Below are 12,633 nucleotides of genomic sequence, written 5' to 3' on the forward strand. Positions count from 1 at the left end.
TATGGAAAACATCAAGAAGTGGGTAGATTTTTATGAAAGATAGCCCAAGCTAGTCTAACAATCACACATACATCAAGCTTCAAGCTTGAACACTTCTTATGGGTAAAACCCTTCTTAAAACAGAATGTTTGTGAGGTTTTAACCTTTGATTAGTCATTTTTCAGCCTTGTTTTTAAGCCCAACTAACCATTCAATTGTTTATGAGCGTTAGGACATAGGTTTGAGATGAGTTAGACTCAAGTTCAACTAAGATTAACAAGTTTAAATGAAAACAAAAACAAACATTCCACTTTGGAGCCTTTTTGGTGACATTCCAGAGCTTGGTTTTCTATGGAAAACCTCTGGAAATGTTCCTAAGGTTGTTCCAAGCAAGTGGGAAAAAGAATGGATGAAAAACGTTAAGATTTGAGTGAGTTATGCTCACTTTTGTGAAAGATGATGAATCTGCTCGAACTTCAGATTGTAGCAGCTTTGAGACTGATTTGAGAGAGTTATGAGAGTGTTTGTAAAGTGGAAATGGTTTGGAGGATGATGGATTTATATAGGGAATAGTTTAGGGTTGAGTTAGGTGTGGTATTTAATTCCAAAACATGTTTAAAATTAGAACCAAACACAAAACAGCGCCATTTTACGCGTCTGATCGAGCTGGGCTGTGGAGTCGGGTCGTCGCGGACTGCGACCAAATGAGGGCGGTAAGTCGCGGGCCGCCAGGGCCTCCAGTTGGGTTGTTGGGTTGATTAAACGCGAACATAAGTGTTTTAAGTTCAGGATATGTTCGATGTGAAGGCCATAGAGGAGTGGTTGTGCGTGTGTTTGATGAGGCTGGTGACCCGGGTTCGAGTCCCGTGGTCATCAGTTTTGTTAATTTTTTTGTTTAAAAACATTACACTTTAAAAACATTTTTTATTAACATCGAAAGATGTTATTTGTTTCGTTTGTGTATGCAAGTAACAGCGACCAAGAACGCAAGCAGCTTTGGGATTCATTAAGAATGCACAAGGGGATTACAAAGAATGGGTCTTGGGCTATCTTGGGGGATTTTAATGTGGCTCTCAACTTGAAGATAAGTGCTTCGGGTCGTCTACGGTTAGCACTGCAATGAAAGAGTTTAATGAATGTGTTAATTATATTGAAGTGTTCGACATTAAGGCTCATGGGATTCATTATACTTGGAATCAGCGACCGAAGAAGGGTGTGGGGGTTAGGAAAAAGCTGGATAGAATAATGGCTAATGTAAAGTTCGTTGATTCGTTTGTGGATGCGTACGCAAGTTTTCTTCTGAAGGGTGTGTCGGGTCATTGCCCATGTGTACTAAAGATTCAACATGTTAATTACAACAAGCCTAAGCCGTTTAAATTCACTAACTTGCTAGCGCTCAAGAAGGAGTTTATGGATGTGGTCAAAAGCGGTTGGGATTTGGCTGTTGATGGTGTCCCGATGTTTAAAGTTGTAAAAAAGCTTTGTGGTTTAAAGCACCCGTTCAGATCCTTAATGTATAAGCATGGTAATATTCATAAAAAAGTGCTTGACCTGAAGAAGGAGCTCGATGAACTTCAGGCAGCTTTGGACTTGGATCCACTGAATTTGAGCATGAAGGAAGCTGAATCAGTTTGTGTTCAGAACTACCAGGATGCATTGCTTGACGAAGAGAGGTTCTTGAAACAAAAAGCAAAGCAGAAATGGCTGGAGGTGGGAGACTCGAACTCGGCATACTTTCATAATGTGGTTAAGTGTAGGAACCATATCAACAAAATTCATGTTATTAAAGACATCGAAGGTAACGTGTATGAAGGGGAAGGAGTCGCCACGGCTTTGATGAATCACTTCCGGGGTTTCTTGGGCTCGAGTGGTGGTATGGTTAAGCGGGTATGTCAAGATGTCTTCTCGACTAAACTCAGCTCTAATGTAGGGATGGTATGTGTAGGCCGGTCACTCAGGAAGAGGTAAAAATTGCATTTTTTTTCTATTAATGAGAATAAGGCTCCGGGGCCTGATGGTTACACGTCTGAATTCTTTAAAAAGGCTTGGTCAGTTGTGGGTAATGATGTTACTGCGGCTGTTATTGATTTTTTTTGAAACGGGTAAAATGCTCCAGGAGATAAATCACACGTTTATTGCTTTAATCCCTAAGGTTACTATGCTGGGTATAGTAACTTGTCACACCCCAACCGATGGCGGAAACATCGGAGTGAGACGAAGAAAGATTGCTCATCACACATAACGCTATTTGTGACAGTATTTAATAAATCGATTTCATTTCATAAAGTAGATTGTCAACATTACAAAAAAAAATTCAAATACAACAAGTTCAAAGAAGTATATAACAACATAAGCAAAATTGATAGAACGATTAAACCTAAACGTCTATATGTTTATCTAGGCATCAACGCTACTTCATTTCATAGCATCATCATCCTTAGCCTGTAACATGTTTAAAATAAAGTTCAATGCAAAAGCAAAGGCGAGTATACAAGTTTAAGCATAAGTATAAGTATAAGTATAAAAGTTTAAAATGAATCCACATGGCAGCTTAGTCTATACGAGATCAACCTAGCGTGGCATGCAATATTTCTAGCCAACCTCTGTTTACGCAAGAAAGTTTAATTAATTCAACATGACCCAAGTTTAAGGGGGGCGGTGCGTTACTCCTATAGCGCTATACATGTCGAAGGGAGGCTCGTGAGAGCTAATGACTAAAACATATCACATAAGTATGGTCCACGTAAGCATCAAGTATCATAACATAGTATTCATGTATAATGATTGTTTTGTGCATTGCATAAAGAATAAGTTTAAGTGTAGTTTAATAGTAAAACATGTTACACCCCAAAAAGTGGTAAACATAGAAAGGGGGTTGCGAGTATACTCACAAAATTTGTATAAGCTTTCCGATTATCCAATGTGACGAAGTTGACGAGGTTAGAAGGTTGAATATGTCCGTTTAGGGATTTAGGAAGTTAAAACACAAGAATATATGTATTCAAAAGTAATCGTCCTTTAACACCAAGTACTTGTTCTTGACACTATGAAACCTCAAGGGTTAATGTTTTCATGAGTAGTATACTCATTAGAATCGTAACAAGTCTTATGTCTTGGATGATGTATTCTACTATTTCGATCAATGAACACAAGTCCACCATCAAGGGTTCGAATAGTAAACATATGTATAAGTATTATATGTATTATTTAGTCCAATAATCAAGCATGAGGTAGAAGATAAATCTTCATTTAGGTACCTCTATTGTGTCATAGAATTCATGTAGGAGGTAGGAAGAACAAACTTCCATTTAGGTACCTCTTATGGTTCACCACTACACTTGATGTAAAAAAAACAATCAAGGAGGGTCATGAACATACAATAAAGAATAAGAAATATACACACTAACTAAGAGAAATCATCAAATCATGTGAGGATTGTATGTTTGGACAACCCAAGTTGTTCCATAATCACTCATGTATCAAAGACAAAGTTTGACATGACTTGTGGGTTAAAAACCCTAAACAAAACACCAAGTTTATGAGGTTTAATCCTCTGATTTTTAAGTGTCTCAACCTTGTTTTTAAGCTTAACCAACCATGGGATAAGTTGTAAGCATTAGGACATAGGTATGAGATGTGTTGAACACAAGTTAGATAGGTATAAACAAGTTTTTGATGAACATAAAAACAAACAGAAAGTTTATGGATGATTTCAGGGCATTTCCAGGTCTGATTTCTCCAAGGAGAAGTCTAGGAATCGAACCCCATGATTATCCAAGTAAGTAGGAAAAAGAATCAAGTGATTTCGTTAAGAAATGAGTGAGTTATGCTCATTTTCGTGAAGGGGTGTCAATCTGCTCGAACCCTTGCTTTCAGCTACGGTTTGGAGGATGTTTTGAGAGTTTTTGGTGTTGCAAAAGTGGTAGGGAGGCTGGTTATAAGTGGTATTTATAGGGGGAAGGATTAGGGTTTCAATGGGTTGGGCTTTGGAAGTGTTTAGAAGGGGTTACACCTTGAAACTAGCCCACAAAACCCAACTATATGGGGCTGAATTTTGCTGAATTGGGGCTGCCATATTTCTTTATTTTTTTATTTTTTTAAAACATTATAATGAGTAATTTGGTTAATTAAGTTGTGTAATAATATGCAACAATGTTTCCCCTAACTTGTAACAAGGTGAAATATGAAATAAAACATGATTTAACTAGGTAAAAAGTGTAATGTACAAGTATGTAACATGTTTGTAAGTGACAAGTATATGTCACATATTAGATGATTAACCGTTGTATAAATAAGCATATTATTAGGGGTTTTTATGTATCAACAATTTAAGGACGAGCATGGACATGCATCGTGAATAAGTATCGTATAAGTATGAGTTACAAATAAGGATTCGATGTACAATGAATTCGAACGTATGAACATGTATGAATATGTAGATGGTGAATTTAAAGAAATACGAATTTTATTTATGATCCAAGTCTCGGATTTTACAACGAAAAGAAGACTACAATAATACAAGATTTCCAAAAATAGCATTACAAGGCGAGCTTTCTAATTATGGAAGGTATGAAAAAGCAGGGCGTTACAGTCTCCCCTCCTTTAGGAAATTTCGTCCCGAAATTTATTTAAGAGGTAGATTTAAAGAGTTTTGGTAACAGTTCGAGACTCGAGATTTTGAAACGTTTTGAAAAGTACGAGATTTTGGGAAGATAAAGTTAAGTTTGTAAAATGATTTGTCGAGCCGAAATGGGTTTGAGGCATAAGCAGGGGTAAACAGGTATATGTAAAACGATTTGAAATGGCTAAAAAATTAGAAAGTTCTAAGGGTAATAAGATAAGTTAGGATTTGAATGCTTAAACGAGCTTGATTGTGAACGAGGTTCGTATGAAAGGAAGGAAATTGGAGCATGGGGCGAACGATTGACACTAAATGAACGCAAGTATACGAATGATATGGGCTTAGATAGATGAAAGTAGCATATTAAGGATGAAGTCTCGTCATGGATAATCGGACATAATGTGTTTGTGAGTTGCTTAAAGCTTGTATTAGGTCCAAGAGGTATGTAAAACACTGAATTTCCCATGGCACGTTTTACGAAATTTTGGTAACATGGTGAAAACACTTATATATAGGAAGTACCAGCGGCGTATCCACCATGTTTTGACCATGTTACGTCCGTTTCGTCTTCGGTGTCATGTTACGTTCCGTGTATTACCATACGCAGTAGCACACTCTATGGTTCTCATACGCCTATCACTATAATCCCGTGTGCACCCGTGATTATTTTGATCGTCGCATGATCCACATAGCTTGTACTAGTTGTGTATGAATCGGGGTATACATAAAAAGTTTAGAATGTGTACGTACAAGAATATAGTATATAAGCAAGTCCATGCTTAAGTATGTGTGGGACCCACGCAAGCGAATCCCTCAGGTTACGCTCGCGTATAGGTACGAATGTATGAATCATGAGTAAGGATGAAAGTATGAGCATAAGTTTAAGTATGAATACGCATGTATGTATGAGCATAAACATAAAACGTGTAAGTAGTATGTGTACAAGTAGAAGCGTAAAACGTATAAGTAGTATGCGTATAAGTACAAGCATAAGACGTATGAACATAGGTGTAGGTATGAAAAATAAATATTGCGTAAATAGTGTTTGTTGGGACACCACGGATCTAAGTGTATAAAACATTCAAAAGGTCGAGTATGTAAATACGAATGATATAAATGATGTTATCGCGAGGTATCGACCAAAATGTGTACGATGATATGCATGTATAGTTGTTTAAATGAAACATTGAGTTTATCGAATCAAAATTAGGTTGACCTTGGTTGAAAGGGTAGAATATAGTTGTGTATGTAAGAGGATATAAAGTACTAATTGGTTAAGCATAATGTATTTTTGTAATGATTGAAATGCTACTTTTGTTAAAAAAAAAAAAATTCATGTAAGTCAAAGATTGTCGGTTCCCATGAAGACTTCTTGCCCGCGTGTTTTGTAAATTGGTGTAGGAAAAAGGTTTTCGTTAAAAAGTAAGTTCGTTTCATCAAATAAGAAATTATGAATTTAGGAGGTCCTTGTGAAAACTAGGATCTTTAGAAGGGAAATTTAGCAAAAGGACTTAGAAATACAAATAAAATAACAATTGATTTGTTGGTGTTGGAAAGGGTATTTGGTAAAACAATCATATAACTTCTATAAGATCTTATAAGTATTCGGGAAAGGTTGGTTGGATTTTGATTAAAAGTAGAAGGTGGGCGTGTTTTAGTGATTAAGTCGAATATGAAGTTCATGGGCAAGAGTTTCATTGAACCGATTAAATTGATAGGTAGCATTTCGTAAGGTTTTGAAGTTCGAGCAATAAAACGTTTTAAGACATGATTATGAATTTCGCGTATATGAGTTGAGTGAAAATAGATTGTAGAATAAAAAGTGCGTTTGATAAAACAATGTATTTCGAAATCTGTATGAGTGGGTATTTTTAAATAACATTAAACAATTTGGGTATAAAGTATGATCGAGTTTGCATAATAAGATATTTCGAAAGAGAAGTTTTGGTAACGGTCACCTAAGTAAGGGAATCACCCCTAACTCGTTGGTGAGGTCGTTTTAAGGAAAAGGGAGTGGAGCTAATCGTCAAGGTAAGGAAGTCACTCCCATCTTGATGATAATCCACTTGTCGTTACAAGGAAAACGAATTTAAATTATATGAAATCATGCATACGTATAAATGTATGGAAAAGGTTCAATATGTTGTGTGTGTGAAAAGAGAAATCGAAAGTAAACTCGAGTTTGAAAGATTGCATCGTATAAATAAATAATAGAAACACATGTTTGACCAAAGTTTGGAGTGTTCCAAACGGAACTTTGACTAACCAAAGTGGTCGAAAAGTCTTTTGAATTTGAGGAGCATGCTTTGGCCTAATAGGTAAAATACTCTCGCCGACAAGTCGGTTAACGGTATTTACCCTTCCGGTTACTACATGTCCCAAATCAATCGAAATTTCGAGACTTGGCGGGATTTATGAAAAAAATCAAGGAGTGGAACTAGTCGGCAAGGTGCGGGTTTCACCCCTATCTTGACGATTTCGTATCCTAAGTGTGGTTGATACTCGTCGGGTCAAAATTTAATTTCAACACTATGACGAGGGTCCACTAGAATTTGAAATTCGAATTTCTCCATCAAGGTGAGGATTTCACTCCTAACTTGGTGGTGAATTCCGTGTAAAAAGAAAGGTAGAAGGATTGAGAGTCATTCACCAAATTGTGGGTTTCACGCCTATTTTGGTGGACTCGTCTCGTTTGTGCAATATGTGTGTTGTCGGATTTAGAATAGTCGAGTAAAACGCGTGAGGAAAAGTGTATATTAAAGATTAAACAAACAAGTATAACATGTCAAGAATATCACAATAAAAGTGAAATGAGGAAACGAATATTAATGCATAAAAAGTATGTAAAGAACACACATAAAGGATAAGACGATGAAACAGGTATTAATACATAGTAAAAATAAGTATAGCATGTTAAGTGTTAACGCATAAGTGACACATATGCTAACAAGATCAAGAGAATAAATAAAAGCAAATAAGATAGCATGCAAGTAGTTTTTAGTAAAACGTACGAATAAGGCTCTAGAACTATAGACTAGGTTAAAACATTCCTACTTTTCCTAATTCCCTATAGTTATGGCTCTGATACCAATCTGTCACACCCCAACCGATGGCGGAAACATCGGAGTGAGACGAAGAAAGATTGCTCATCACACATAACGCTATTTGTGACAGTATTTAATAAATCGATTTCATTTCATAAAGTAGATTGTCAACATTACAAAAAAAAAAATTCAAATACAACAAGTTAGAAGTATATAACAACATAAGCAAAATTGATAGAACGATTAAACCTAAACGTCTATATGTTTATCTAGGCATCAACGCTACTTCATTTCATAGCATCATCATCCTCAGCCTGTAACATGTTTAAAATAAAGTTCAATGCAAAAGCAAAGGCGAGTATACAAGTTTAAGCATAAGTATAAGTATAAGTATAAAAGTTTAAAACGAATCCACATGGCAGCTTAGTCTATACGAGATCAACCTAGCGTGGCATGCAATATTTCTAGCCAACCTCTGTTTACGCAAGAAAGTTTAATTAATTCAACATGACCCAAGTTTAAGGGGGGCGGTGCGTTACTCCTATAGCGCTATACATGTCGAAGGGAGGCTCGTGAGAGCTAATGACTAAAACATATCACATAAGTATGGTCCACGTAAGCATCAAGTATCATAACATAGTATTCATGTATAAGGATTGTTTTGTGCATTGCATAAAGAATAAGTTTAAGTGTAGTTTAATAGTAAAACATGTTACACCCCAAAAAGTGGTAAACATAGAAAGGGGGTTGCGAGTATACTCACAAAATTTGTATAAGCTTTCCGATTATCCAATGTGACGAAGTTGACGAGGTTAGAAGGTTGAATATGTCCGTTTAGGGATTTAGGAAGTTAAAACATAAGAATATATGTATTCAAAAGTAATCGTCCTTTAACACCAAGTACTTGTTCTTGACACTATGAAACCTCAAGGGTTAATGTTTTCATGAGTAGTATACTCATTAGAATCGTAACAAGTCTTGTGTCTTGGATGATGTATTCTACTATTTCGATGAATGAACACAAGTCCACCATCAAGGGTTCGAATAGTAAACATATGTATAAGTATTATATGTATTATTTAGTCCAATAATCAAGCATGAGGTAGAAGATAAATCTTCATTTAGGTACCTCTATTGTGTCATAGAATTCATGTAGGAGGTAGGAAGAACAAACTTCCATTTAGGTACCTCTTATGGTTCACCACTACACTTGATGTAAAAAAAAAACAATCAAGGAGGGTCATGAACATACAATAAAGAATAAGAAATATACACACTAACTAAGAGAAATCATCAAATCATGTGAGGATTGTATGTTTGGACAACCCAAGTTGTTCCATAATCACTCATGTATCAAAGACAAAGTTTGACATGACTTGTGGGTTAAAAACCCTAAACAAAACACCAAGTTCATGAGGTTTAATCCTCTGATTTTTAAGTGTCTCAACCTTGTTTTTAAGCTTAACCAACCATGGGATAAGTTGTAAGCATTAGGACATAGGTATGAGATGTGTTGAACACAAGTTACATAGGTATAAACAAGTTTTTGATGAACATAAAAACAAACAGAAAGTTTATGGATGATTTCGGGGCATTTCCAGGTCTGATTTCTCCAAGGAGAAGTCTAGGAATTGAACCCCATGATTATCCAAGTAAGTAGGAAAAAGAATCAAGTGATTTCGTTAAGAAATGAGTGAGTTATGCTCATTTTCGTGAAGGGGTGTCAATCTGCTCGAACCCTTGCTTTCAGCTACGGTTTGGAGGATGTTTTGAGAGTTTTTGGTGTTGCAAAAGTGGTAGGGAGGCTGGTTATAAGTGGTATTTATAGGGGGGAGGATTAGGGTTTCAATGGGTTGGGCTTTGGAAGTGTTTAGAAGGGGTTACACCTTGAAACTAGCCCACAAAACCCAACTATATGGGGCTGAATTTTGCTGAATTGGGGCTGCCATATTTCTTTATTTTTTTATTTTTTTAAAACATTATAATGAGTAATTTTGTTAATTAAGTTGTGTAATAATATGCAACAATGTTTCCCCTAACTTGTAACAAGGTGAAATATGAAATAAAACATGATTTAACTAGGTAAAAAGTGTAATGTACAAGTATGTAATATGTTTGTAGGTGACAAGTATATGTCACATATTAGATGATTAACCGTTGTATAAATAAGCATATTATTAGGGTTTTTAGGTATCAACAATTTAAGGACGAGCATGGACATGCATCGTGAATAAGTATCGTATAAGTATGAATTACAAATAAGGATTCGATGTACAATGAATTCGAACGTATGAACATGTATGAATATGTAGATGGTGAATTTAAAGAAATACGAATTTTATTTATGATCCAAGTCTCGGATTTTACAACGAAAAGAAGACTACAATAATACAAGATTTCCAAAAATAGCATTACAAGGCGAGCTTTCTAATTATGGAAGGTATGAAAAATCAGGGCGTTACATAACTGATTATAGACCTATCTCATGTTGCAATGTTATATACAAAGGGATAAGCAAAATCCTTACTAACAGGATTCTTGAAGGATTAAAGGAGATTATTAGTGATAATCAATCTGCTTTTGTTCCGGGATGGAGAATCTCGGATAACATAATGTTAACTCAAGAACTCATGCATAATTATCATCGGCAGGTGGGTCCTCCTAGATGTGCAATGAAAATGGATATTCAAAAGGCTTACGACACTATGGATTGGCGATTTTTGTGTGACATTCTGCATGGTTTTGGTTTTAAACTTCAGTTTATAGATTGGATCATGGAGTGTGTGACATCTACCTCTTTTTCGTTAAGTGTGAATGGTAATATTCATGGTTATTTTAGAGGTAAGCGAGGGTTTCGGCAAGGTAATCCAATGTCCCCGTATTTGTTTACTATGGTTATGGAAGTCTTAACACTGCTTCTGAGCAAAGACGCTGGTCTAGATTCATCATTCATGTTTCATAACAAGTGTGAAAAACAGATGATTATTAACTTATGTTTTGTTGACGACCTGTTCATGTTCGCGAGAGGAGATGTTAACTCGGTTAAAGTAATTATGCGATCGTTGAAGGAGTTTGGAGATGTTTCGGGCTTGCTTCCTAGTAACGCAAAAAGCACTATTTTCTTTTGTAATGTGCCGAACAGAACAAAGGAGAAAATTTTGGAGCTGATACCATTTAAGGAAGATAAACTGCCTATCAAGTATCTAGGGGTTCCGTTGTTGGCATCTAGACTTCTAATAAAAGATTGTAAAGTCTTGGTGGAGCGGATGAATAAAAGAATTTCGGATTGGAAGAATAGATTCCTCTCGTTTGCTGGTAGACTCCAACTAGTTATGTCGGTGCTTTCCTCCATTCAGGTGTACTGGGCTTCAGTGTTTATCTTGCCTAAAAGTACAATAAAGGAGCTTGAAAGTAAAATGAAGTGGTTTCTTTGGGGTTATGGCACTGCTTCCAAAGGTAGAGCCAAGGTTGCGTGGAAGGAAGTTTGTCTTCCAAAGGCTGAGGGCGGCTTGGGTATTAGAAGAATTGATGATGTTAACAAATCGCTAATGGCATTCCATGTCTTTAGCATTCTTTCAGGCCGAAGGTCGTTGTGGACTTCTTGGGTTGGTCTCTATAAGCTGAAGCAACGTAGTTATTGGGACATTCCAGTGCAGATTAACTCTCCATGGGGCTGGAAAAAACTTCTAAAGTGTAGGCCTCTGTTTCCGGATTATTTTTGGAGTAAAGTGGGCAACGGCCGAAGCACGTTTATCTGGTTCGACAAAAAGGTGTAGTGAATACCCTCTGAACAGTGTCATTACTCCGAGACAAATGGCGAGGTATGGTTTCAGTGTATCGACTAAAGTTGCCGATGTGATAGAGAATGGTGTTTGGCGCTGGCCGGAAACCTGGAGGAGTGTGTATCCGGTTCTGTTTCAGCTTCGGTCTCTTAATCTAACTACTACTCAGGATCAAATATTATGGAGGAATGCTGAAGGTAAGATGGTCCCTTTCGCTTCAAAGGAGGTGTGGAACACAATAAGAATTCGCGAGCAGCCCATGGATTGGTCTAACTTAGTGTGGTCCGCTTTTAATATTCCTAAGCATGCTTTTTTATGTTGGCTAATCTTTAAGAGCAAGCTTTGGACTCAGGGTCGCATTATGCAGTGGAATCGAATGGTTCATGGCTCAATGAATCAGATGTGTTGCTTACTGTGTTATGCAGGGTTAGAGACTCATGATCATTTATTCTTTCAATGCTCGTACTCTAAAGCAGTGTGGAACATTGTTCGCGGTAAAGTGAGAATGAGTATGGTGCAAGAGAGGTGAGATGACGTAGTTGATTGGATTCGGCCGAGAGCTAAGTCTAGGGCTCTCTCCTTGATAGCTAGTAGGCTTGTGGTTGCGGCTTCGGCGTATGTCTTATGGAGTGAAAGGAATGCTAGGTTTTTTAGCAACCGGTTGAGGCCACCGGAGCAAGTCGCTGAAGTCATTATATGCACGGTTCGCTCAAAGCTTATCTCGTTTAAATATAAAGTTGCCAATGATGTCAGACGCTTCTTGGATGAGTGGAAGATTGCTGGGGTGGAGTACTTTGATGAAGACTGATAGTAATTGATTATATCTAGTTTTCATGTCAGTCTTGTTTGTTTGGCTGTGTTTCCTTGTCTACTCTTTTGTGGTATGTCACAAAGAGAACTAGGGGGTGTTGTTAACCTTCCTACTTGTATTTTTTTGGTTTCGTTATAAAATCACCGGGGTAACCCTTTACCCAAAAAAAAAAATTACACTTTCAGCTATAAGCGCAATTAGTCCCTGTAAGTTTAAAATTCAGCAGATAGTCCCTTGACTTTAATCAACTAACTTATGTTATGTTGTTTTTAAAGGAAACTATCTTTACAATTAAACTAACTAGGTTAGTTTGTATTTTCTAACCTTAAAATCTAACGAGACTACCTAGGTTATTATAAAAATGAAACTTTTAAATTGTAAAAATCAATTAATTTA

The 12,633-nt window shown here is 36.6% G+C and overlaps 1 protein-coding gene across 1 annotated transcript; it reads left to right on the plus strand.

Annotated features, from left to right (window-relative positions):
* The first annotated feature begins 1,224 nt into the window (after positions 1 to 1,224).
* On the plus strand, positions 1,225 to 11,420 carry LOC118488845. The gene is made up of 2 exons (XM_035986243.1): positions 1,225 to 1,943; positions 10,178 to 11,420. The coding sequence occupies exons 1-2, from the start codon at positions 1,225 to 1,227 to the stop codon at positions 11,418 to 11,420; spliced, it is 1,962 nt and encodes a 653-aa protein (XP_035842136.1).
* Positions 11,421 to 12,633: the final 1,213 nt, after the last annotated feature.

The sequence above is a fragment of the Helianthus annuus genome, chromosome 17 (genome assembly GCF_002127325.2).
Source record: "Helianthus annuus cultivar XRQ/B chromosome 17, HanXRQr2.0-SUNRISE, whole genome shotgun sequence".
In the NCBI taxonomy this organism is placed as follows: domain Eukaryota; kingdom Viridiplantae; phylum Streptophyta; class Magnoliopsida; order Asterales; family Asteraceae; genus Helianthus; species Helianthus annuus.

Coding starts and splice junctions, on each gene's coding strand:
- LOC118488845 (XM_035986243.1), top strand. CDS start 1,225: ATGGCTAATGTAAAGTTCGTTGATTCGTTTGTGGATGCGTACGCAAGT. Junction 1,944..10,177: donor GGCCGGTCACTCAGGAAGAG/GTAAAAATTGCA, acceptor CCTTACTAACAG/GATTCTTGAAGGATTAAAGG.